This window comes from Bos indicus x Bos taurus, chromosome 10 (assembly GCF_003369695.1).
Source record: "Bos indicus x Bos taurus breed Angus x Brahman F1 hybrid chromosome 10, Bos_hybrid_MaternalHap_v2.0, whole genome shotgun sequence".
Taxonomy (NCBI): Eukaryota; Metazoa; Chordata; class Mammalia; order Artiodactyla; family Bovidae; genus Bos; species Bos indicus x Bos taurus.
The window spans coordinates 29,758,237-29,784,452 of record NC_040085.1 but is presented as its reverse complement, the minus strand read 5'-3'; the positions used below and the strand labels follow the sequence as shown (position 1 = coordinate 29,784,452).

Genomic DNA, 26,216 nt, shown 5'->3' with positions numbered 1-26,216 from the left:
GTTCAGGAAACCCTTAATCCTAACAAAAGGAATTCTAGGATATAAGAACAGCAAAGACTGAGAGAAGAAATAATTTTTTCTTTGAAGATAAGTTCTCAGAACTGAAGAAGTTTCCAGGTTGAAATGGCCATCAAGTGCCTAAGATTATGAGTGAAAATAGACTTTTACCAAAGCACATAATTGTGAAATTTTAGAATCCTGGGGACAAACATAAGATCCTATAAGGATCTGGGGGGCAGGGGTGGGGCAGGTGGAAATCAGAGAATGGCAAAAGATTTTAAAAGCAAGGTTACAAGCCAAAAGCTAGTGAAGCTCATCTTCAAAATTCTAAGGAAAAAGTCTTAAACCAAGAATTCTGATATCGAGCTAAACTACCGATCAAATAAAGATGTGGAATAAGAAATTTTCTGACATCCAAGGTTTCAAAAATTTTATATCCTATACATCCTTTCTCAAGGAGCTACTGAAATATGAGGATTTAAATCAAGAAAGAAGGAAAAAAACAGGGATCCAAGGTAACTAGGCAGTCAATATAAAAAAAGTAATATGAATCCCTGAGATGATGGTGAATGGAAATTTCAAAGTAATATAGTGTGTGTGTGTGTGTGTGTATCCTAGAATGTAACTTGTCCAGATTGAAGGAAGCCAGGAAATTTCGGATGTCCTCAAGAAGATAAAACTGACAGAATACCTAACATGTTTGAACACATTAAGAGATTTACACAATACCCTGTCATTTTTCACATCAGACCTTGGTATATAATGGTGAGCGATTTCTTGATGCATCACTGACTTTCATATAAGGCAGCTCCTAGACTAACAGAGGGATTTTGATGGTGCTATGGAGTTACAATTACTGCTTCAACTGACATTATTTATGAAGTAAATGAAATGACAAAGAATCAGTCCTACCTTTATTATGGTTAACTCGGCAGTGTTTCTTGGTGTCACCCAGAATAATTTGTAGTCTTCACATACCAGGTATTCTTGTCTAATGCAATATTCCTCATTATCTGTTGAGAAGGTTTGATTCCATTTAAAAGTCACTGTGAATATGTACAGCCCCCTAGGTTTTATTTCCTGGTTTAAGGGCTAAAGGAACTTTATATTTGCCAGTTAGTAGCATCTAAAATACTTTTGAAAATCATTTGTTAAAAATTGAAAGAGGGGAAGACAGAATTCCTATTGTTACTGGGACATAAACTTATGAATGTGTCAACTTCTATAATGCTGTTTCTTACATTCTAGAAATATTGATTGTGCTTAAGCATCAAGTTCAAGTATAAATAGTCACTTATTTATATTCTGTCACACACAAAAGGCCATGCATTCAATGATACTTACCTAATTCAATTTCCTTCTCTATTTCCAAATTAGGCATTGGTCTATCTTCTACAAAAAACTCTGTAGAGACACTCAGCTCTGGTAGGGATTTTACCAGTTGTCTGCGATACTGTGGACACCAGGGTGACTGAGTAGGGCTGTCTGGGTGAAAAAAGTTGAGAAAAAAATTACCTTAAAACCAAAATGGGTATTTTAATAGAGGAGGGCAAAAAACCCCCAAGACTGCATGATCAAAACTGTTAATCTAACAACACTCATCTATCTCAGGTCTTTATGATACTGAATTCAGTTTGTACTCATTTAGTCTAGTGATTTCACAATTTATGGCAACTTTTCCAGAGAAGAAATACATATACCTCAGTTTGCTCTGATAAACAACTGCTCACTGGATGCAGATGTAGATATTTCCTCACAAATGGTATATATGAACCTACCTGCAGTATCACTAGTGAGCTCCAGTTTCTCAGGAATTTGAAGACTTTTGATGGAGGAGGTGCTTGTAACTGAGGCAGAAGATCCGGAGAACCCAGAGGAATGTGTGGCTTCACGGCTGTCTTCAATAATTGGGCTGAAAGAACCACAAATGAATCAGTCTTCCAAAGGATAATTTATATCAACTTATCTTTGTTCTAATTTTATTTGCTCTTTTCTAGTAAGTGACCTGCATGCATGCTCAGATCAGATCAGTCGCTCTGTCATGTCGGACTCTTTGCGACCCCATGAATCGCAGCACGCCAGGCCTCCCTGTCCATCACCAACTCCCGGAGTTCACTCAGACTCACGTCCATCGAGTCAGTGATGCCATCCAGCCATCTCATCCTCTGTCGTCCCCTTCTCCTCCTGCCCCCAATCACTCCCAGCATCAGAGTCTTTTCCAATGAGTCAACTCTTCGCGTGAGGGGGCCAAAGTACTGGAGTTTCAGCTTTAGCATCATTCCTTCCAAAGAAATCCCTGATCTTCAGATGGCTGATCTTCAGAATGGACTGGTTGGATCTCCTTGCAGTCCAAGGGACTCTCAAAAGTCTTCTCCAACACCACAGTTCAAAAGCATCAATTCTTTGGCACTCAGCCTTCTTCACAGTCCAACTCTCACATCCATACATGACCACAGGAAAAACCAGAGCCTTGACTAGACGAACCTTTGTTGGCAAAGTAATGTCTCTGCTTTTGAATATGCTATCTAGGTTGGTCATAACTTTCCTTCCAAGGAGTAAGCGTCTTTTAATTTCATGGCTGCAGTCACCATCTGTAGTGATTTCGGAGCCCAGAAAAATAAAGTCTGACACTGTTTCCACTGTTTCCCCATCCATTTCCCATGAAGTGATGGGACCAGATGCCATGATCTTCGTTTCCTGAATGTTGAGCTTTAAGCCAACTTTTTCACTCTCCACTTTCACTTTCATCAAGAGGCTTCTGAGTTCCTCTTCACTTTCTGCCATAAGGGTGGTGTCATCTGCATATCTGAGGTTATTGATATTTCTCTTGGCAATCTTGATTCCAGCTTGTGTTTCTTCCAGTCCAGCGTTTCTCATGATGTACTCTGCATATAAGTTAAATAAACAGGGTGACAATATACAGCCTTGATGAACTCCTTTTCCTATTTGGAACCAGTCTGTTGTTCCATGTCCAGTTCTAACTGTTGCTTCCTGACCTGCATACAAATTTCTCAAGAGGCAGATCAGGTGGTCTGGTACACCCATCTCTTTCAGAATTTTCCACAGTTTATTGTGATCCACACAGTCAAAGGCTTTGGCATAGTCAATAAAGCAGAAATAGATGCTTTTCTGGAACTCTCTTGCTTTTTCCATGATCCAGCGGATGTTGGCAATTTGATCTCTGGTTCCTCTGCCTTTTCTAAAACCAGCTTGAACATCAGGAAGTTCACGGTTCACATATTGCTGAAGCCTGGCTTGGAGAATTTTGAGCATACTTTACTAGAGTGAGAGATGAGTGCAATTGTGTGGTAGTTTGAGCATTCTTTGGCATTGCCTTTCTTTGGGATTGGAATGAAAACTGACCTTTTCCAGTCCTGTGCCCACTGCTGAGTTTTCCAAATTTGCTGGCATATTGAGTGCAGCACTTTCACAGCATCATCTTTCAGGATTTGAAAGAGCTCAACTGGAATTCCATCACCTCCACTAGCTTTGTTCGTAGTGATGCTTTCTAAGGCCCACTGGACTTCACATTCCAGGATGTCTGGCTCTAGGTCAGTGATCACACCATCGTGATTATCTAGGTCGTGAAGATCTTTTTTGTATAGTTCTTCTGTGTATTCTTGCCATCTCTTCTTAATATCTTCTGCTTCTGTTAGGTCCATACCATTTCTGTCCATTATCGAGCCCATCTTTGCATGAAATATTCCTTTGGTATCTCTGATTTTCTTGAAGAGATCCCTAGTCTTTCCCATTCTGTTGTTTTCCTCTATTTCTTTGCATTGATCGCTGAAGAAGGCTTTCTTATCTCTTCTTGCTAGTCTTTGGAACTCTGCATTCAGATGTTTATATCTTTCCTTTTCTCCTTTGCTTTTTGCTTCTCTTCTTTTCACAGCTATTTGTAAGGCTTCCCCAGACAGCCATTTTACTTTTTTGCATTTCTTTTCCATGGGGATGGTCTTGATCCCTGTCTCCTCTACAATGTCACGAACCTCAGTCCATAGTTCATCAGGCACTCTATCTATCAGATCTAGGCCCTTAAATCTATTCCTCACTTCCACTGTATAATCATTAGGGATTTGATTTAGGTCATACCTGAATGGTCTAGTGGTTTTCCCTACTTTCTTCAATTTCAGTCTGAATTTGGCAATAAGGAGTTCATGGTCTGAGCCACAGTCAGCTCCTGGTCTTGTTTTTGCTGACTGTATAGAGCTTCTCCATCTTTGGCTGCAAAGAATATAATCAACCTGATTTCGGTGTTGACCATCTGGTGATGTCCATGTATAGAGTCTTCTCTTGTGTTGTTGGAAGAGGGTGTTTGTTATGACCAGTGCATTTTCTTGGCAAAACTCTATTAGTCTTTGCCCTGCTTCATTCCGTATTCCAAGGCCAAATTTGCCTGTTACTCTAGGTGTTTCTTGACTTCCTACTTTTGCATTCCAGTCCCCTATAATGAAAAGCACATCTTTTTTGGGTGTTAGTTCGAAAAGGTCTTGTAGGTCTTCATAGAACCGTTCAACTTCAGCTTCTTCAGCGTTACTGGTTGGGGCATAGACTTGGATTACTGTGATATTGAATGGTTTGCCTTGGAAACGAACAGAGATCATTCTGTCATTTTTGAGATTGCATCCAAGTACTGCATTTTGGACTCTTTTGTTGACCATGATGGCCACTCCATTTCTTCTGAGGGATTCCTGCCCGCAGTAGTAGATGTAATGGTCATCTGAGTTAAATTCACCCATTCCAGTCCATTTCAGTTCGCTGATTCCTAGAATGTCGACATTCACTCTTGCCATCTCTTGTTTGACCACTTCCAATTTGCCTTGATTCATGGACCCGACATTCCAGGTTCCTATGCAATATTGCTCTTTACAGCATTGGACCTTGCTTCTATCACCAGTCACATCCACAGCAGGGTATTCTTTTTGTTTTGGCTCCATCCCTTCATTCTTTCTGGAGTTATTTCTCCACTGATCTCCAGTAGCATGCTCAGTCAAGTTCAGTTCTTCGCGACCCCTGTATCCCGCCAGGCTCCTCAGTCCATGGAATTTTCCAGGCAAGACTACTGGAGTGGGTTGCCATTTCCTATTCCAGGTAATCTTCCTGACCCAGGGATCAAACCCAAGTCTCTTGGGTCTCTTGCACTGGCAGGCAGATTCTTTACCACTGAGCCACCTGGGAACCATAAGTGGCCCGAGGTGACCTCTAAAAATTGTGTGCTATTTATTTGACCCAGAAAACCCCACAAAATCATGTAAATCAAGAGGCTCAAATCTTCCAGTTCACTTTAAGAACATTCGTGAAACTGCCCAGGCCATTAAGGGTATGCATATCCGAAAGGCAACCAAGTATCTAACGGATGTCACCTTTAAGAAGCAATGTGTGCCATTCTGTCATTACAATGGTAGAGTTGGTAATGTGGGCACAGGCTAAACAGTGGGTCAGGGATGCAGTGGATGCAGGGTCAGTGGCCCAAAAAGAGTGCTGAATGTTTACTGCACATGCTCAAAAATGCAGAGAGTAATTCTGAACTTAAGGGCTTAGATATAGATTCTCTAGTTACTGAGCACATTCCAGGTGAACAAAGTCCCCAAGATGTGGCACAGAACTTAAGAGAGTTCATGGTCAGATCAACCTATATATGAACTCTCCTTGCCACACTGAGATGATCAATTCTCACTGAAAAAGAACAAATAGGTCCTAAACCAGAAGAGGAAGTTGCATAGAAGATACCCTAGAAGAAACCAAAGAAATAAAAACTTATGGCCTGGGAATAAATGCTGCAAAAAATAAATGTAAACAAAAGTAAAAAAAAAAAAAAAAGTATCCACTATTCAATCTCACTTTAAAGTCTATTATTTTCCTGAAAAAAAAAAAAAAAAAGATTCATAATCAGAATCTAGGTAACTTTATCTACCATGGTTGATGAGCAACGCCAGCTATTAAATTTGTGCTTTGTCAAACTAATCTATCATGGAGAAGGAAATGGCAACCCATTCCAGTATTTTTGCCAGGGAAATCCTATGGACAGAGGTACCTGGAGGGCTAGAGTCCATGGGATCGCAAGAGAGTTGGACATAACTTAGCAACTAAACAACAACCTAATCTATAGCAAATGCCTTATTCTCCATCTATCCTAAACTAGACCGAGAAAAACTGATTAAGACACTAGTTTTCTTCCTCTTTATCTCTTCTTTGGACTTTTTAACTCTTCAATAAGCAAAGGTCAAGAAAGAAAACAGGAAATTAATCAAGGTGACTATGTGCTAGAAACTGAGAAAAGTTTGTTGGGGACAAAGTTTGAAAATACAGCTTTAAAAGCACAAACTGGCAAATTAAAGAATATTCCTAAAACTGGAACTTGTTTAAATTAGGTGACTTTTAAATACGGATAGATCACAAGGTTTATTAGTCCCTGGCTCTCGATGCCATTCCTGCTATTACTTTATTCATTTCTCTCTATCACAAGATACTTTTGAAAAGTATATCTCTAACAGCCTATTTAAAATTAGCATCAAGCTACTCTACCATTATTTAAAATTCAATATTAAAGGAAAAATACATGCCTCTTCTCTACCAATCAGGGACCCTTTCTGAGTTTCCTCAAAGATACCATAATCACCCCAAGTTACTTCTTCCATGGGACTTCCCTGGTGGTCTAGTTGCTAAGATTCCATGGTCCCAATGTAGGGGGCCTGGGTTTGATCCCTGGTCAGGGAACTAGGTCCCACATGCTGCAACAAAGATGGAAGATCCTACATGATGCAACTAAGACCTAGAGCAGCTAAATAAATAAATAAATATTTTTTAAAAATTTACTTCTAACTCTCATATTCAAATAAATTACTAAATCCCATTAACATTTTATCTGAAGGAGCTTAATTGTCATGTAAAGCACTTAGCACAATACTTGGCAGGTAGTAAAAGCTTGATAATTGATGGCTATAATTGACAGGCATACACAGAATAAGAGCTCTCAAACAATTTGGTTTGTGCAACCTATAATCACCACTTACCTCAGCTTCTTGATGCTGAGAGGTGGATTGTAGATAGTGCCACAAGCAGTTTGCTGGTCCTCAGAGGTCTTCATATCTATATCCTCTTCCTGCAACAGTCTCTCAGGATCAGAAGGGAGATCCTTCAAGGATATTATTTCATGAAAAGGAGTGGATGCAAAACGAGCTGCTCTAGCGAAGTCACAAGTGTCTTCTGGGTTAGGACAAATAGTTACATTCCTGAAACCTGTGATAATAGCATCCTCACTCAAGGGCTCAATTCCTGTAAATTCATCCTGAAATAAAAACCACATAAAATTTAGCTGAAACATTTCAATGAGCATATGAATGGCCTATATTTTTTACTGAAAGAGGCGTTAGATAAGTGATTTTTAACACAGAATCTCTAGAGAAAGACAATTTTTAAAAGTACATCTTTACATCTGAGGAAAAAGGTTCTGTATTATGAAAACAGCAAACTATATTTCATCAAAAATACACTGAAGATTCTCCACACAAAGAAAAATACTGGACAATGTTTTCTCCTCAATCAATTTCACCTAGGAACCAAAGAACCAATACCATTTTTCTTCTGGCGTTGGCCTAGAATACCCTCTGGTAATCAACTATCCTCCTAGCTTTTAGGTCTTATTCTATGACAATTTTTATTTTATTTCTAAAAGGTAACTCATGATCATGGGCTTCCCTGGTGGCTCAATGGTAAGGAATCTGCCTGCCAATGCAGGAAATATTGGTTCAATCCCTGGGCCAGAAAGATCCCCTAGAAAAAGAAATGGCAACCCACTCCAGTGTTCTTGCCAGGAAAATCTCATGGACAGAGGCGCCTGGTGGGCTACAGTCCATGGAGTCACAAACAGTCAGACATGAATTAGCGACTAAACAACAATTCAGGATGATAGAAGATATGGGGGAAAAAATATAAAATAATGGAAAACACTTAAAATATGCCTTTGTCTTTAAAAGTAATACAAGTATATAGTTTTAAAAAGTCAACTATTTTAAAAGAATCTGTAGTAAAAAAGTCTCCCTCCCACACTTGATCCTCCTATTTCTCCACCCCAGTTACTATTGGTATGTGCATGCTAAGCCACTTCAGTTGTGTTGACTCTTTGCAACCCTATGAACTGTAGCCCACCAGGCTTCTCTGTCCATGGGATTTACCAGGCAAGAATACTGGAGTGGGTTGCCATGCCCTCTTCCAGGGGGTCTTCTGAACCCAGGGATCAAACCTGCATCTCTTGTATCTCCTGAATTGGCAGACAGGTTCTTTACCGCTCGTGCCACCTGGGAAGTCCCCAGTTTCCACTATCCAGAGACAACTGCTATGACCATATACATCTGGTAGGATACATGCATATTTTAAGCATTTTAAAAAGAGGTTTTAAAACAAGTGAAATTACAGCATATATGCTAGTCCATATTATTCATTATCATTATATTTTTTAGTTTATTTTCTGTGCTATTAAAAATTCTTTAAAAACATATTGGTAACACTGTGGGTCTATCAGAAGTTGACCAACTGTTTTAGGCTATTCCCCGTATTTTACTATCATGAAACTATTTTAAATATTCTTATAGATTTAAATCTTTAGGAATATGTTAGTTTTCTTAGGAATAATTCATAAAAATAGAACTACCAGGTCAAAAAGGTAATGGGACATTAAGGGTATTTATTCATACTGCCCAACTTCCCTCAGAAATATTGTACCACTTTATACATTTACCTGAAGTACACAAAAGTGCCTATTTCATTTAACCCTCATAGATACTAGATATTAATTTTCTAGATTACCAATATGACATATACTCCGAATTTCTGGTTCAACATAATTAAGTAGAGGTGAGAGATACATCTAGAAGAAACAATAGATGAAACTGAAGAATCGTAAGATTAGAGTAAAATAGATGTCTGTAGTCTATGGATACATTTTATGCAAATACTATTTATGGCCCTATTAGTTTAGACACTTTAAATATGATTTTTTTTTTAGGGAAAAAAATGCTGGTAGGTACCTATTAACAAAATTCAAGTAAAAGGTTTAAGACAAAAAAACCTAAGATATCCTCTTAATAATTTAGTCCATCCTTGAACATCTGAACTTAGAACCACTACCTCCAAATCCAGCCTATTCTCTGGTGGTATTCTCCAGAATCCAGTATGTAAAAATTACTCTTCTACATCATCATCTTTATTATCTACATTAGAATTACCTGGGCAAGTATTTAAAACAGACAAAAATACATACTTGGATTTTATCTCTGGAAATTCCAATTCAGTATAGTTGGAATGGGGCCTCAGCACCTTCAGTCATACATGGCTCCTGAGGTTCTTCTGGGTTGCTGCAAATTTTCTGTATCTTGATATATGTGAAGACTACATGGATATTCACATATTTAAATTTTTACCTAGCTGTACAATTAATATTTGTGCAATGTATCTATATAAGAGCTCTCTCTCTCTCTTTAGTTGCTAAGTCGTGTCCAACTCTTGTGACCCCATGGACTGTAGCCTGCCAGGCTCCTCTGACCATGGGATTCTCCAGGCAAGCATACTGGAGTGAGTTGCCATTTCCTTCTCCAGGGGATCTTCCCAACCTAGGGATCAAACCTGAGTCTCCTGCATTGCAGGCTGATTCTTTACACCAACTGAGCTACTGAGGGAGGTCCATGGATATAAGATATACCTCAATAAATGGGTAAACAAAAAGAAAAACATGTTTGATTCATTGGAATACACTGATTTAACACTGTTTTAAATCATTATAGATACTGATAATGTCTCCCCTTATAAGCTTCAGATTAAACATACTCAGTTCTCTTTAAATATTAAGACAAGTTTCCAGATGCTGGTTTAAACCTTCAATAAAATGTCATTGATAAAGTTTATTTACTTTGACTTGAATGTGTGCAGGGTCACTAGTTCACAGTGGTTAAAACAGAACATTACTACAAAAAAAAAAAGGTTGGTTCACATAACTTTCATTGCTACAAAATTTTTTTTATAAAGAAAAAAGATCCTGGGCTTTGAAGACAGTGATCTTTCCCTACTTAAAAAAATTGAGATATAATTAACATACCAAAAAATACACTCTTTTATAATGTGCATTTCAGTGGTTTTTAGTATCACACATTCATAAGGCTTTGCAACCTTCACCACTATCTCACTTGCAACCATCACCACTATCTAACTTCAGAACACTTTCATCACCTTAAAAAGAAACACTATATCAATTTGTGGTCACTTTCCAATCCACTCTCTCCCTAATCCCCTGGAAATCCTAATCTATTTTCTGCCTTTATGAAAGACAGCTGTTTATTTCACATAAACAGAATAATACAGTATGTGTTCTTTTAGGCGTGCTTTCATTTTAGCAGTGTTTTAAAGATTCACCCATGTTGTAGGATATGTCAATATTCCATTCCTTCTTATGGCTGAACACTATTCCACTTTACAGATACACATTTTGTTTATCCAAGCATCAGGTGATGAATGTTTGGTTGTTTCCTGTTATTGGCTCTTACGAACAATGCTGCTATGAACATTTATGTAGTTTTTGTGTGATGATATGTTTTAAATTCTTTTAGTTATCCTTCAATTAAAAATTAATTAAATTAAAAAATTCTTTGGGATATATTTACCTAGGAGGGAACTGCTGGACCATATGGTAACCCTATTGTCAACATTTTGAGGAACTGACAGATTGTTTTCCAAACAGGTTGTACCACTGTACATCCTCATCAGCAACGTATGAAGGTTCTAGTTACTTAACATCCTCACCAACAGCTGTTATTTTGTCTTTTTGATTATAGCCATCCAAGTGCATGTGTATAGTATTTCACCATGATTTTGATTTGCATTCTCTGATAACAGTGTTGAGCATCTTTTCATGTGCTTATTTCAAGCCAATGATTTTTACTTTAACTCTAAACTTCTGTGAGAAATGAATGAAACTATACACTAGCCCATTTATATAAACTTAGGGATACTGTTTCTTACACAAACATCTGGAGATACATCCTCATTTGAGGTGATGCTTTCTGAAGTTTTGAGAATTGCAAGAGGTCTTCGTTGGGCTAAAACACGTGAGGGAGCTGCAGAAGGACTAGAAAAAGACATCCCATTTAGCAATTTTTCTCTTAACACAGATAACAGTAACCTCCTATTTCACCCTTATATATAATAATAGAAAACTTTTAATTGTTGAAACAAAATAAATTAAAAAAAACCCTCAAACCTGACAGGCTTTTTTTCTGAAAGAAGAGATTCATCAAAAATGGAGAAAGGTACACTGGAACCTATAGAAAGAGAGACTAAATTTACACTCTTTAGAGTAAATGCCCTACTCTTCAAGACAATTAGGTCAATTAACATTTTTGCTGTCTGAAAGCAGAAAAACAATTTTATCTTTTATAATAAATAATTTCCAAAGTACAAAAGTAAAGATCACTTAATAACAATGATCTAAACATGGATGATCTTGTTTCATCTTTATTCCCCATCACTGCTCCCCAAATCTAACCCAACTCTGAATTATTTTTGAAGCAAATACAAAACACCATATCATTGCATATGTAAATATTTCAGTACACATTTCTTAGAAATAGCGTCTTTTTAAAAAACATAATCTCAAAACATGATCATATCTACAGAATTAACCATTTCTGAATTCACACATACAATCAGAAGTATCACATTTTATCAAAACTTTTTAAAAAGTTTGAATTAGGAATGCAAAGTAGATTCAAACACTGTGACCAGTTGAAATTGTCTCTTTAATTGCTTTTATTTTATAGGGTTTTTGTTTTTGCTATTAATTTTTTGTTTTAGAAACTGGGTTGTACACCCCATAATGCTGGATTTTTGGCCAATTATATTTTTGTTTCAAATGTTCTTCTATGCCTTGCATTTCCTATAAACTGATGGTTAGACTTAAACATTTAATCAGATTCTACTGAATTTTTTAAACTACTAGGTGGATATTCATGTTTCTACCACTTTTAACATGTTTCTGAAAAGACCAAATTTGAATATAAAATAGCTTTAATTTTAAGCTTCTCCCCCCTCTTCCTATCAAAAAACCACTTTCCAGTCTTGGCTCCTGGGTGCTACTGCTATGCTTAGCTGCTGCTGCTGCTGCTAAGTCGCTTCAGTTGTGTCCAACTCTATGAGACCCCACAGATGGCAGCCCACCAGGCTCCCCCGTCCCTGGGATTCTCCAGGCAAGAAGACTGGAGTGGGTTGCCATTTCCTTCTCCAACGCGTGAAAGTGAAGCCGCTCAGTCGTGTCCAACTCTTAGCGATCCCGTGGACTGCAGCCCACCAGGCTCCTCCGTCCATGAGATTTTCCAGGCAAGAACACTGGAGTGGGTTGCCATTTCCTTCTCCAATGCATGAAAGTGAAAAGTGAAAGTGAAGTCGCTCAGTCATGTTCGACTCTTAGCGACCCCATGGACTGCAGCCCACCAGGCTCCTCCGTCCATGGGATTTTCCAGGCAAGAGTACTGGAGTGGGGTGCCATTAGCTAGAGTGCACTAACTAAAGTGAAATATTATTTTATAGTTAGTATAAATTTAAATTACATTTAAAATAAAATATTTTTAAGCAATGAGTTATTTTACAAAAATATTCTTTCAAATGTCTATCCTATCTTGAATTATATGCTAATAAATTGAACTCCATGATTCAAAGATTACAAACCTGAGTCCCTCTCTTTGCTTTCTTTCACCTCCTTTTACTACAATCAATAAAATCATTTATACTTGTTACATAATGCATTTGTTATCAGTAAGGTCTTCATGAGATTGTCAAATACAACTCACTTTTAGAATGAGGTTGTTCTTGCCAAACGTTTTCTGCAAGTGATGTTTCCCTGTGAAGAAACTCGATTTTAAACATGTGGCTTACGACCCACGGAACAAATTATTTAATTTTCAGAAGTCCAAGAGACTTTTTAAAAAATTAAATACAATCTTCATTCTAAGATAAAGAAAATATTCTAGTACCATTAAACCAAATTCTTTAAGATAGAACCTTCAGTCATTAGAATTGTTACAGAAATATATTTGATAGCAGACATCAAGTTACATTAACAATATAAGCAGATTACAAAATGATAAACCTTCATTTTTATAAACAAATCCAAAACAACACATAAAGAAGAAATAAAGCAATGTTAATACTAGTCATCTTTTAGTGGTAGAAATGAGTGGTTTTACCATTTAAAAAATTATTTGGTTGTTATTATAAGAAATACGTTATTTTTTTTTAATGGAAAAAAGCCAGCACCTAGACCTCCTTCATTAGTATCAAAGCTGATGTTGTGACAAAGAGTTGCAAAAATCATGTCTCAATACTATAAAAGTTAAGGAGACTTCAAGTCTAGAGAGTCAAAGGCTGGTTCTAAATGCCCTCCTTCCTATAAGTATCATTTCTTCCACCAATGTGGTCCTACCTGGCACAAGAGTTTACTGGGCAAACAAAATTGGACAGAGCCATTCCTGATATTTCCTGAGACTCTGAAGCAATTGGCAGTTCAGCTGTCTCCTTTGTAGGCATCTTTTCTTCTTGCTATTTGCATTAAATAAACAAAATTAGTATGTCCCTCTTATCTAGAAAATGCTACCTATTTTCAAGTTTTAGTGCCAAAATTAGCTTTACTATACACTTTCCCAAGATATTTACTAACCATATAGAATGTCTGTCCCACAGAAGTTCTTAAATTTATGTTACCAGTATAAACTGATACTGCTGTACTTAACTAAGTAGTGGCAAGCAAATACACACTAAATTTCTTTAGCTAATCTCATTTTAATTGAACATAACTAGAATAAAAAATTAAAGTCAGAAGTAACAGAATAGTGATTTAGAGTATAACTAAGATGTCAATAAATTATATCACTTATATGCCACAAATTCCATTTGAAGTCACCTGTTAAAATTACTTTTCTGCTCAACTTTGCTGATACTAGTAGCTAAGAAACTACCAAAAACTGAGTGGGCACTGGCAGGACTTTTACCTTCTATATTTTCATATTTTTAAATTTGTTTCAATAAGCATTAGTTGTTATGTACTGAAAAGAGAAAATGACCTGTTCATTCGCTCTTTCTTGCTGAGTAGTTTGGATTTCTTTTAGCTTCTTCTCCATCTCTTCAATCTGTTTCTGCATTTCTGCTCTCTTCTCTGCACTGGTCAGTAGCTCAGCTAGAAACAGTAAAGTTGGCTGAGGCATTACTCCTCATAGCAATTTATCCTGTCAAAGATTGTCTTTGGGACAGTCAATATTACAGATAAGAATGACACAAATGGAGCAAAGTCCTCAACTTGAGGTCTCGGTCTCTATTATTTATTCAGTCAATAAGAAATAGAAATCTATTACATGCCAAGCACAACAAGGTATTTAGGTTTTAGTGGCACATAATACAAAGTCCTTGGTCATGTGATGCTAATGTTCAATTTGGCAGAGACAAACACACAGAAATTAACAAGATAATCAGTGCTAAAAATAAAAATTAGGTGATGTGAAAATGTGTTATTGGGTAGGGGAATGGAGGTCAGGAGCTACTAAACCAGTGATCAGGGGAGATCATCTAAGTCAGTTACATTATGAAGCTGTAACCTGGATAACAAGAGGCTGGTCATATAAAGATCTGAGGAAAGTTTCTAGAGCAAGGGACTAGATGGCATAAAGGCCCTAATGGAGGAACAAGATCACTGGTACAAGGACTCAAAAGAACACCAACATGATTGTAGCATAGAAATAGGGAGCAAAGTAAAAGATGAGATTGGAAAGTTAGGCAAGGGCCAAATCATGTAGGGTTTATAAGAGTTTGTACTGCATTCTAAGACAATGAAACAACACGGGAGAATTTTAAATAAAGGAGGGACATGACCTGATTTTCCAAAAATGATAATGTGCTGTGAACACAATGAATTTTGGGAAGGCCAGAAAGAGGGCAGAAAGTCTTAACTGTAGTAGTCCAGCTAAAAGACTGTGGTTTGGACTGAGGTAATAATGGGACTGGTGATAAATGAAAGATGTATGAAACTTTTTGGTGGCAAAGTTGGTTTATTCGTTAGATGTGGGGGAATGGTAAGGAAAGAGGGATAAAAGATGCCTTTCAGAGTTTTTTGGGGGGAGCAGAAGATATTAAGAAGAGGTAGCAAGAATACACAGAAGAACTATACAAAAAAGATCTTCATGACCAAGATAACCATGATGGTGTGATCACTCACCTAGAGCCAGACATCCTGGAATGTGAAGTCAAGTGGGCCTTAGGAAGCATCACTACGAACAAAGCTAGTGGAGGTGATGGAATTCCAGTTGAGCTCTTTCAAATCCTGAAAGATGACGCTATGAAAGTGCTGCATTCAATATGCCAGCAAATTTGGAAAACTCAGCAGTGGCCACAGGACTGGAAAAGGTAAGTTTTCATTCCGATCCCAAAGAAAGGTAATGCCAAAGAATGCTCAAACTACCGCACAATTGCACTCATCTCACACGCTAGTAAAGTAATGCTTAAATTCTCCAAGCCAGGCTTCAGCAATATGTGAACCATGAACTTCTAGATGTTCAAGCTGGTTTTAGAAAAGGCAGAGAAACCAGAGATCAAATTGCCAACATCCGCTGGATCATGGAAAAAGCAAGAGAGTTCCAGAAAAACATCTATTTCTGCTTTATTGACTATGCCAAAGCCTTTGACTGTTTGGATCACAATAAATTGTGGAAAATTCTGAAAGAAATGGGAATACCAGACCACCTGATCTGCCTCCTGAGAAACCTGTATACAGGTCAGGAAGCAACAGTTAGAACTGGACATGGAACAACAGACTGGTTCCAAACAGGAAAAGGAGTATGTCAAGGCTGTATATTGTCACCCTGCTTATTTAACTTATATGCAGAGTACAGCATGAGAAACGCTGGGCTGGAGGAAGCACAAGCTGGAATCAAGATTGCCGGGAGAGATATCAATAACCACAGATATGACGATGACACCACGCTTATGGCAGAAAGTGAAGAAGAACTAAAGAGCCTCTTGATGAAAGTGAAAGAGGAGAGTGAAAAAGTTGGCTTAAAGCTCAACATTCAGAAAACGAAGATTATGGAATCCAGTCCCATCACTTCATGGCAAATAGATGGGGAAACAGTGGAAACAGTGGCTGACTTTATTTTTCTGGGCTCCAAAATCACTGCAGATGGTGATTACAGCCATGAAATTAAAAGATGCTTACTCCTTGGAAGGAAAGTTATGACCAACCTAGACAGCATATTAAAAAGCAGACATTACTTTGTCCACAAAGGTCCGTCTAGTCAAGGCTATGGTTTTTCCAGTGGTCATGTATGGATGTGACAGTTGGACTATAAAGAAAGCTGAGCACCAAAGAATTGATGCTTTTGAACTGTGGTGTTGGAGAAGATTCTTGAGAGTCCCTTGGACTGCAAGGAGATCCAACCAGTCCATCCTAAAGGAGATCATTCCTGGGTGTTCATTGGAAGGATTGATGTTGAAGCTAAAACTCCAATACTTTGGCCACGTGATGTGAAGAGCTGACTCATTGGAAAAGACCCCGATGCTGGGAAAGATTGAGGGCAGGAGGAGAAGGGGATGACAGAGGATGAGATGGTTGGATGGCATTGCCGACTCAATGGACATGGGTTTGGGTGGACTCCGGGAGTTGGTAATGGACAGGAAGGCCTGGCATGCTGCATTTCATGGGGTTGCAAAGAGTCGGACACGACTGAGCAACTGAACTGAACTGAACCAACTTGGTGCATGGTGATGCCTTTTGTTGAAATAGGGAAGCCTGTGGTACATTTGTATATTGGGGTGTGGTTTGTGATATAAATCAGCAACTGTTTTTGGTTATGTAGAGCTTAAAATGTCTATTGGAGAGATTTCCCTGGTGGTCCAGTGGCTAAGACTCTGAACTCCCAATGCAGGGGGCCTGAGTTCAATCCTTGGTCAGGGAACTAGATTCCATATGCCTCAACTAAAGACCCCCATAATGCTCAATGAAGATTGAAGATACTGTGTGCTGCAACTAAGACCCAGCACAGCCAAATACATATAAATTTTAAAAGATGCCTATTAGGACAGCCAATAAACGCAGGCAACTAAATATCAGTCTGGGGATCAGGTGAAATGTCAGGGATGGGGATATGAATTTGAGAGTTGATAGCTTGTAAACAGTATTTAATCCATTACTTAAAGATGGCTGTGGAAAGAAGAGATAATTGGGATATTTCAGAACTCTCCTGGGCCTCAGGAAGAGGTCCTGGATGAGAACAGTAAAGGAAATGGAGCAAGAATACACCATCAAGGAAGAAGCCAAAGACAAGCATTTCATAAAGCATTTCATCAACTGTACTCAATGAAGCTAAGAAGTCAATAAAGATCAGGACTCAGAAACAGCCATTGGATTCGGCAAAAAGGAGGTTTCTGGTCACTGTGATCAATGGAATAGAAATGATGCTTGAGGAAATGTTCAATAGGTAGGTCATGTCTGACTCCTGGCGACCTCATGGGTTGCAGCATGCCAGGCTTCCCTGTCCTTCACTATTTTCCCAAGTTTGCTCAAACTCATGTCCACTGAGTTGATGATGTTATCCAACCATTTCATCCTCTGTCACCCCGTTCTCCTCCTGCCCTCAATCTTTACAAGCATCAGGGTCTTTCCAAAGAGTTGACTCCTCAAGTCAGGTGGCCAAAGTATTAGAGCTTCAGTATCAGTCCTTCCAATGAATATTCAGAGTTGATTTCCTTTAGGATGGACTGGTTTGATCTTCTTGCTGTCCAAGGGACTCTCAAGAGTCTTCTCCAATACCACAGTTCGAAAGGATCAATTCTTTGGTACTCAGGTTTCTGTATGGTTCAATTCACTTCTGTAGATGACTACCGGAAAAACCATAATTTTGACTATATGGACCATTGTTGGCAAAGTAATGTCTCTGCTTTTTAATACGTTGTCTAGGTTTGTCATAGCTTTTCTTCCAAGGAGCAAACATCTTTTAATTTTGTGGCAGCAATCTGCAGTGATTTTTGAGCTCAAGAAAATAAAATCTGCCACTGTTTTCACTTTTCCCCCATCTATTTGACATGAAGTGATGGAACCAGATGACGTATCTTTGTTTTTTAATGTTGAGTTTTAAGCCAGCTTTTTCAGTTGAGGAAATAGTAGGCAGCAAAAGATTACAATTGCCCCCAAATCTTGCTGTGAAAGGGAGTATAAAAATGGGGTTGTAGTTGGAGATGAATAAGGATAATGAAGATTTTCTTTCTTTTTAAAAAATGGAGACATTATATTTGCCTAAATTACTAAGAATGGTTTAGTAAAAAGGGAAAATGCTAGAGGGGGAAGAAATAAGGACCATTCCTTTGATAGGAACAGAGAAATGTTAAATTTTAACAAAAAGAATGAGTGTACAGATAGCAGAGATGGCAGATTTGGTGGAAGAAAATGGAGTTACCATCACATTCCTTCTATTTTCTCAATGAGGTTACAAAGGAGATAGGTCAGGAGGTACAGGGATGTATATTTGAAAATGAAAGAAAATTAAATTAGTTGTTTAGCAGAAAGAAGAAATTCACCTATCAGATAACTAGTAAGATTGTTAGGCACTGGTAAATGTCGTGGTCAAGAATTTAAAATGAGGAATTCCTAGGTGGTCCAGTGGTTAAGAATCCGCCTGCCAATGCAGGGGACACAAGTTCGATCCCTGGTCCAGCAAAGCTCATGTGCCCTAGAGCTAACGCTCTGCAACAAGAGAAGCCACCACAATGAGAAGCTGGTGCAACACAACTAGAGAAAGCCCACGCACAGCAACGAAGATCCAGCATAGCTAAAATAAAAAATAAAAAGGATTTAAAATGAGACCAATTCATAGTTGCATTTTTCTCCAGCTACATTTAAACTATTATACTTGGATGCAGGTACAGAGTGTGAGGAGATAGCTGGATTTAACTAGGGTTGAGGTTTTGCCAGGTGAATACAATAGAGTGGATGGTGTAGGGGTAGAAATAAGAAATGAGGCAGGTATGTAGAATACTAAGGAGGTTTGATGGGTAGGAAAAAAACTGGAAGACATGAATTGGAAAGAAACTTTTTGAAGAAGGGGGAAAATGCTTTAGAAGTAGTAATGGGAAGAAAGGATAACAGCCTTGTCTTTAGACCCAACCTGTGGCTTCCTCATTTCTCATGTCCCTACCTGAGAGTTGAATGTCAGCAATAATCTTTGAAGCTAGTTTTAAATATAACAAGAAACCACTTTCTTATAGGCATGAGGATTTCTTAAGAGTACAAACTAGATTCAGAGACAAGATTAGGAAAAGAGTATTACAATATCCTCAGAGGTCAATACTTCTTTCAGTACTCAAATCCCAACTAACCCTAGCTCAGCTTCTTCTTTAGCTAGTTGAGAATAAAATGTACTATTTTACTTTAATATACTTGGTGTCGCTAGAGCCTTCCCTTCAGGAAGCAGTAGTTTCACCTAAGTGCCTTGCTCCTTTCCCAGCTCATATGTGGCTATTCTGCTAGCCTATTTCTTTGCTGTGGTGGTTTCCACTTTTAAAAAGCTTCACACAACTAGTTCCTTAACTTTTACGCATTCCCTCTCTCCTACCTAGACACATAGATTCCATTTTTCCATATATTATTTGAGGCCAGAGCACTTCTGTCAGTCTTGGAAGGCACTAGTTGATGTAACAAATAAGGCAATTCCAAACTTACTAACAGGCTGCTTTACAGACCTTTGCTTCTAACTTGACACCTGAAACTCTGAAATGATTTTTTTTCTCAAACAAATTATAAGTGACGGCTAAGTTTCCCAGCTAGCTCTATGAATGTCACATCTCTTTAAGTGAGCTGAGCTGCAGGTTACTCTGGATGATTGTGTTAAAAAAAATAATAATAATAAACATTTCTTCATTCTTGGTATATCCTAGTCAAAATGCCTAAATGGATAAAATTTATTTTTGTACTCCTCCCACCCCCAACCTCCTTTTCTGTATTCTCACTCATCTTCTAATGCTTTAAATTCCAAATGCTAAACTTCCCTACTTTCAGCCTGCTTTGGGCACCTTTTGCCCCCAAGCATCTCTAGGCTTTAGAATCAGAACCACTTCCTACTTTTTCCAAATTTCCAGTTTTTCAACGTATACTGTTAAGTCACTTTAGTCGTGTCCGACTCTGTGCGACCTCATAGACAGCAGCCCACCAGGCTGCCCCGTCCCTGGGATTCTCCAGGCAAGAACACTGGAGTGGCCATTTCCTTCTCCAATGCATGAAAGTGAAAAGTGAAAGTGAAGTTGCTCAGTCATGTCCGACTCTTAGCGACCCCATGGACTACAGCCTACCAGGCTCCTCTGTCCATGGGATTTGCCAGGCAAAAGTACTGAAGTGGGGTGCCATTGCCTTCTCCGTTTTCAATGTATAAGCCTCCCTTAACTCAGAAAGAATTGTTTAATAAACAGGACATACTACTATCATCTAAATGACAGAGTCCGTTAATCTAAATTAGCCCTGGGAGAAATTTCAGGCACAGTATCAAAAGTAAAGTGAAATATTTAGGAAATATTAGGAAAAAGCACTTTTCTGTCTGCCTATTGCAGGGAAAGATGAACTGGTCATGCAGTTTCTTTACTTTTGAACACAAACTTAGTTGTTTAAAATTTTCCCTTATGGGTTTCATAGAAAGCAGCAATGGAAGTTCAGCTTAAATAGAGAAACATAGAAACCACAGAAGCATCACACAAAGTTACACACAACAGCAGTAACTTTCCTCAGGCTTAAAATAGCAACCCAGTCTTCCTACAACTAAGTTATTTTTACAAACTTGAGCTAGATAAATACACATACCTTCTCTTCGCTCTTTTAATTTCTTCCGGAAAACCTCAGCCCGGATCTCTTCAAAGGAGAACTCCCCCACTCCTGCATAAATCTTCTCCTTACAATACATCATCTTCTCCTTCTTCTCAGACTCTTGCTGAAGACTTTGAACTCTCTGCAGGAGATCTCCTTCTTCCTTTCCAGGCTTTCTTGTGCTTAGAATGTGGTTTATACTGGGTTCAATTTTACATGGTGTCCTAAAAGAAGCAAGATAATTATTATTTATCATATAGATCAAATGAGCTGTTTCTTACGTTTTGACAAAACACAGGGATGATGTCAGTTGTAAGATTATATATGATGGATTCCAAAAAACAAAAATGATTAAGAGGCTAAAAATAATTTACATAGTCCATCAACAATTATGTTCTGAGTACTACTAGGATGAGGAAGGAATTAGCTATAAGTTAAGAGTCATCAAATAGCTTATATTACTTATAGGTAAAAATAAATCTGAATAACATATCTTTTTTTCAAAGGAGGTAATATTTTTATTGAAGTATATATAGTTGATTTATAATGTGTTAGTTTCACATGTACAGCAGTGATTCAGTTATATATATTATATGTATATATATATTCCTTTTCAGATTTTTTTCCCTTATAGGTTATTACAAAATATTGAATATAGTTCTCTGTGCTATACAGTAGGTCCTTGTTGGTTATCTATTTTATATATAGTTATGTGTATATGTTAATCCCAATCCCCTAATTTATCCCATACCTTTCCCCTCTGGTGGGCTTCCCTAGTGGCTCAGACGGTAAAGAATCCGGCTGCAATTAGGGAGAACTGGGTTCTATTCCGGAATTGGGAAGATCCCCTGGAGAAGGGAAAGGCTACCAACTCCAGTATTCTTGCCTGGAGAATTCCATGCACAGAGGAGCCCGGTGGGTTACAGTCCATGGGTCGCAAAGAGTCGGACATGACTGAGCGACTAACACTAACACTTTGCCCTTTGGTAACCATAAATTTGTTTTCTATGACTGTGGTGAATAACCAAATCTAAATAGAATCCAGTGTACAAAATGAAGCTAACTTATGCCCATTTCTCACTGTTCTGAACCCAGAAGAATTAGAAATACAGCATTTAGAGAACTGATGATGTAAAATTCAACATTATCAGCTGAAGGGGAAGAGTAGAGAGTGGTAATACAGGTTTGAAAATGGAGCATACCTCAGTCAGGATCAGAATCACTTATATATCTTTTATTTTTTTGTGTATCTTTTTACAACTAAAGATTGTTCTTTAGTTGTATCTGGTCCTCAACTCAGATACACTGGATCAGAACTTTTAATGGTCCAAGCATCTACATGCTTAAAAAGCGTCCTCAATTTGCTCAACTGATAAAAAGACTTTATGAAAAAACCTACACAAACATCATATACCTAGCATATAATGAGGGGTTACAAATTATATATGAAGAAACTCTTGCAATGGGACACAAAATATGACCTAATATTACCACTCCACAATGTTATATATTAGACTGAATCTCAGACTGCCTGATTATTTAATCATCTATTATATCTCATAGAAATGCCAAGAAAAAGACATTCAGAAAGAAAAAGCAGGTTATGAGCAAAAACTGCCATAATTCCTCACTACTGTTAATAATAAAGGTAGAACATCTCCCTTAAATAACAGTGACTATCTTTGACTACACCAATTTAAATATAAACCTATTGAGTTTATTCCTTAATAAGAATAACAAGTGGTCTTTTAGCCCTAACACACTAAAAAAAAAAAAAAAGACATAAAGGAAATAAAACTTTTGTTTACTTTCATTTCCACAAAGAAGAAAAGGCTTTAGGAATTAGATAGGTGCCCCTGCCAAACTTAGTAATTTCCACCACAAAATATCTGGAAATCAAACTCACATAACTGGCTGTTGTGCAGTCTCTTCCACATATGGAGTAAAACTTGGAAGCATAGAGGGTACAGCTGTCATAGACGCTGTATTGCCTCGAGGCTGGCGATGAAGAAGAAAACTAAAATTACCATGGTTTTACATTCTGATGCACCATATGCAGACCATGCCTAATTATTCAAGAGGAATTAAAAGAGATGCTAAAAATACTCCTCTATTTGAACTTTGTTATGTTAACAAATAAACTGGATTAGAGTCCTTACCCTGTATTCCAAAGGCCTGCCTGTGTTCCAAGGGCCGGCTTGCAGCTCATTCTCTTTGCCCCTGGACACAGGAGGTGCTATCCATGGCTGGACTGTAGGCTTAGATGGCTCTGCTCTAGAAGCCTCATCAGTATTTTCATCAAAAACAATAATTCTAGTATTACTTTGCATCTGTTGAGGAACTGGATTTTGGAGACCTCTGTTCTGGCTTGGAGCTAAGAGAAAAATATTAAACTTTCAAAATCTAAATTTAAAAATCTTCACCAATTTAGATGCCCAATAAGGTACACCTGAACCTTTCCCAAATCAAGATTACTTCTACTACCATAGAATCAGAGATTTTTTTAAATAATAATTTTTAAAAACCTTAATGCATCAAATAATTAATTTTTAAGTCTATTCTGCATTTGTTACTTATACCCTCCCCTTTTCCCTCACCTGTAATCTTTTACATATAGATATCCAAAAAACAAATTCTGTATCTTCCTTCAGTCATCATTCTAACATTGTTTAATTTTATCAGGATTAACTGAAATCTTAATATTCATTTTTCTGGTAAAATTTTTCTCTCAGCTGAAATGTACTGAATCTAAAAAAAAACCAAGTTAGCTCACTTATTATTGGTATTCTCTTTAGTGGGGCTGCTTATTAGACTCAAGCTTCATCATGATCTGGATAAAATATTTTTTAGGACTATATTCTCTGTACTCTAATTCTCAGATCTCCAAGGAACATTCTGAGTATTACAAAGTTGATATATCAGGATAGGGATAAGAGATCTAAATATCTGGTCTACGTGTCTAACTGCTATAAATGTGGTTAATAAAAGCTTACTGCTCTCTGTATCTTCTGGTCAATTTTGCTGGGAACCTAAAATTTACCTAAAAAAATAGTAGATTTAAAAAACAGCTATTGCTGATCATCTTTAAGTATACAAAGAGAGCCCAATTTCTCACCCTCCAAAACTGAAGATCAAATTAATACATTCTTTGTGAATTTGGTACATGTAAGCTTTACTTTGATAATACTTGCTATATTACTGCATATCTTTCAACTAATAACTGAAACTCAGAAACTCTAGTTGCTTATTACTCTAGATAAATATTAGATTAAGTTATTCTTTTTTCTTTTCCTTCTGTCTGTCTTTCCCTCTTTCTTTGCATTATAAGAGTCCCAGAGTAGGTGTTTCTTAATTAATGACACAAAATGCTGACATGTTTTAGTGTTACTGTACACTGTGATCTCAGCTTCTCCTTAGACTTCTTTTTTGCTTCCTAGTAGTCAGAACAGTAGGACAATGTTCATATATATATTTATACATGATTTCCTTACATAATTTGCCTACCACCCGAAACTAAAAGCTTCCCATAATAACACTTAACAAACTTACCCTTGAGAGCACCCCCTACACGGCTGATTGGAGCTCTTGCTGTCTTTTTCCCTTTGCTTTTTAGTTCAGCCAGTGTGCTTCGCTGTGGTACAGAAGATCCCACAACTTCCTCCTCCTCTTCTTTCTCAAGTGCCAACAGAGTTTGCCGAGACACTCGAGCTTGGAATTGTCTAAAATAAGAGAAGGGACCATTAACAGTTGGTGAGATGAACACTACTGTCCAAATTCAATTTCCTAATTTGCTAAACAGGGGAAAAGAGTGGGATGTAAGGGAAGAAATATATAAAAATAGCCAAAAGAAAGTGTTTATTCTCTCAGAAACAAAGAAAGCCACCTTGAAATCAGAGAAGGTCCAAATTTGTATGTCCAAATTTGACCAATCAAAAATACTCTGAAGAGCACCAGCAGGTTGACCTCGGGATTAGATCAGTGTCTTAGATTAAGATTATAGAATATATTAAGATCAGAGTTTCCCATCAACTTTTTATTATGACTTTTTAAACTCACAAAATAGTTGAAAGAGTGAGCACCCATATATTCTTTACTTAGATTAACTAATTGTTAACATCTTGACACATCTATTTTCTTGTCTCTCTTGCTACATAGAATCCCCATCGGATTCCCTACCCCAACATTTTCCCTGAATCAGATGAATGAAGTTGCATTAAACATGACATTTTAGTAAAACTGGTAGAAGTTTGAAGACTAAACTTCTGTGCAGTTGCCAAAGTATTAAGTATTATCAAAAGGGTAAAGAAATTGAATAAACTGCAAATGCTGGCCAAGATGCAATAAGCCCATATTAGCTTCTCTCTTTCTCACCGATTAGAATTAAAAACTCTAAAAAAAAAACTTAAAAAAAAAAAAAAAAAGAATTAAAAACTCCAGACAAAATACAAAAAAAGCAACCGAGGTCTCTAAAAAGTAAACAAAAGCAAGTAGACTGTGGAGAGGAGTCAAAGAAACAACCCACTCAAGGCTGTTTCCTGTTTTTTTTTCCCCCCCTTCTCTTTTCCATTTGGTTTTGAATTGTTACATTAGCAGTGCAGGAAGCTAAAACTCCTAAAGAAATCTCATCTTTTTTTCCAGAGGAAAGGAAAAAGTGGACTGTGAGGGCCAATGAGTATGGGAGAAATACTGGAGGGGATGAGCTAAAGAAGAGAATCACCTGATTCTGTACATGAATTGGCACAAGCCCTGGGCCACCCTTGAGCTATGCATACACAAAGCAGACCCAAAGCAGCACAGAAAAGGCTTTGAGAACTGAACTATAATATAAACCACTGTCCAAGCACTAGACTAACCCTGGAGTAACAGACAAATGGGATACACCTAAAGGTCTCTGAAAATTGAACTGACATTAGAACCACTACTCACATAAGTTGAAAAAGAAATTATATCTGAAGGCTGGTTACCTAATAAGACAAAAGCATCAACATTAACTAACAGGACCTAGAGTCTAATAATACCAGTATACATGTCTAGTATATAATCCAAAATCACCTGACATATAAAGAACTAGGAAAATGTGACCAATTCTCAAAGGAAAAACAGAAATACAAATCAAATGACAGCTTCCTGGTGGCTCAGACAGTAAAGAATCTGCCTGCAATGTGGGAGAACTGGGTTCGATTCCTGGGTTGGGAAGATCCCCTGGAGAAGGGCATAAAAACCCACCTCAGTATTCTTGCCTGGAAAATCCCCAAGGACAGAAGAGTCTGGAGGGCTACAGTCTGTGGGGTTGCAAAGAGTTGGACACAACTGAGTGACGAAGCACATTACAGCACAGTGACCA

The 26,216-nt window shown here is 37.7% G+C and overlaps 1 protein-coding gene across 2 annotated transcripts in view; it reads right to left on the bottom strand.

Annotated features, from left to right (window-relative positions):
- The window catches only part of BUB1B (BUB1 mitotic checkpoint serine/threonine kinase B), a 55,189-nt gene that overhangs the window by 8,576 nt on the left and 20,397 nt on the right, over nt 1-26,216 (bottom strand). The window contains exons 6-18 of one of the 2 annotated variants that reach the window (XM_027553510.1): nt 24,422-24,591; nt 23,032-23,246; nt 22,779-22,870; nt 20,870-21,096; nt 14,103-14,215; nt 13,466-13,581; nt 12,834-12,883; nt 11,249-11,309; nt 11,011-11,116; nt 7,014-7,288; nt 1,779-1,912; nt 1,345-1,485; nt 913-1,013 (exon numbers count right to left, since the gene is read on the bottom strand). In XM_027553510.1, coding sequence (XP_027409311.1) covers nt 913-1,013; nt 1,345-1,485; nt 1,779-1,912; nt 7,014-7,288; nt 11,011-11,116; nt 11,249-11,309; nt 12,834-12,883; nt 13,466-13,581; nt 14,103-14,215; nt 20,870-21,096; nt 22,779-22,870; nt 23,032-23,246; nt 24,422-24,591 — 1,801 coding nt within the window. Of the gene's footprint in view, nt 1-912; nt 1,014-1,344; nt 1,486-1,778; nt 1,913-7,013; nt 7,289-11,010; nt 11,117-11,248; nt 11,325-12,833; nt 12,884-13,465; nt 13,582-14,102; nt 14,216-20,869; nt 21,097-22,778; nt 22,871-23,031; nt 23,247-24,421; nt 24,592-26,216 lie in introns of both variants that reach the window. The other variant, XM_027553509.1, reaches the window with a different exon arrangement.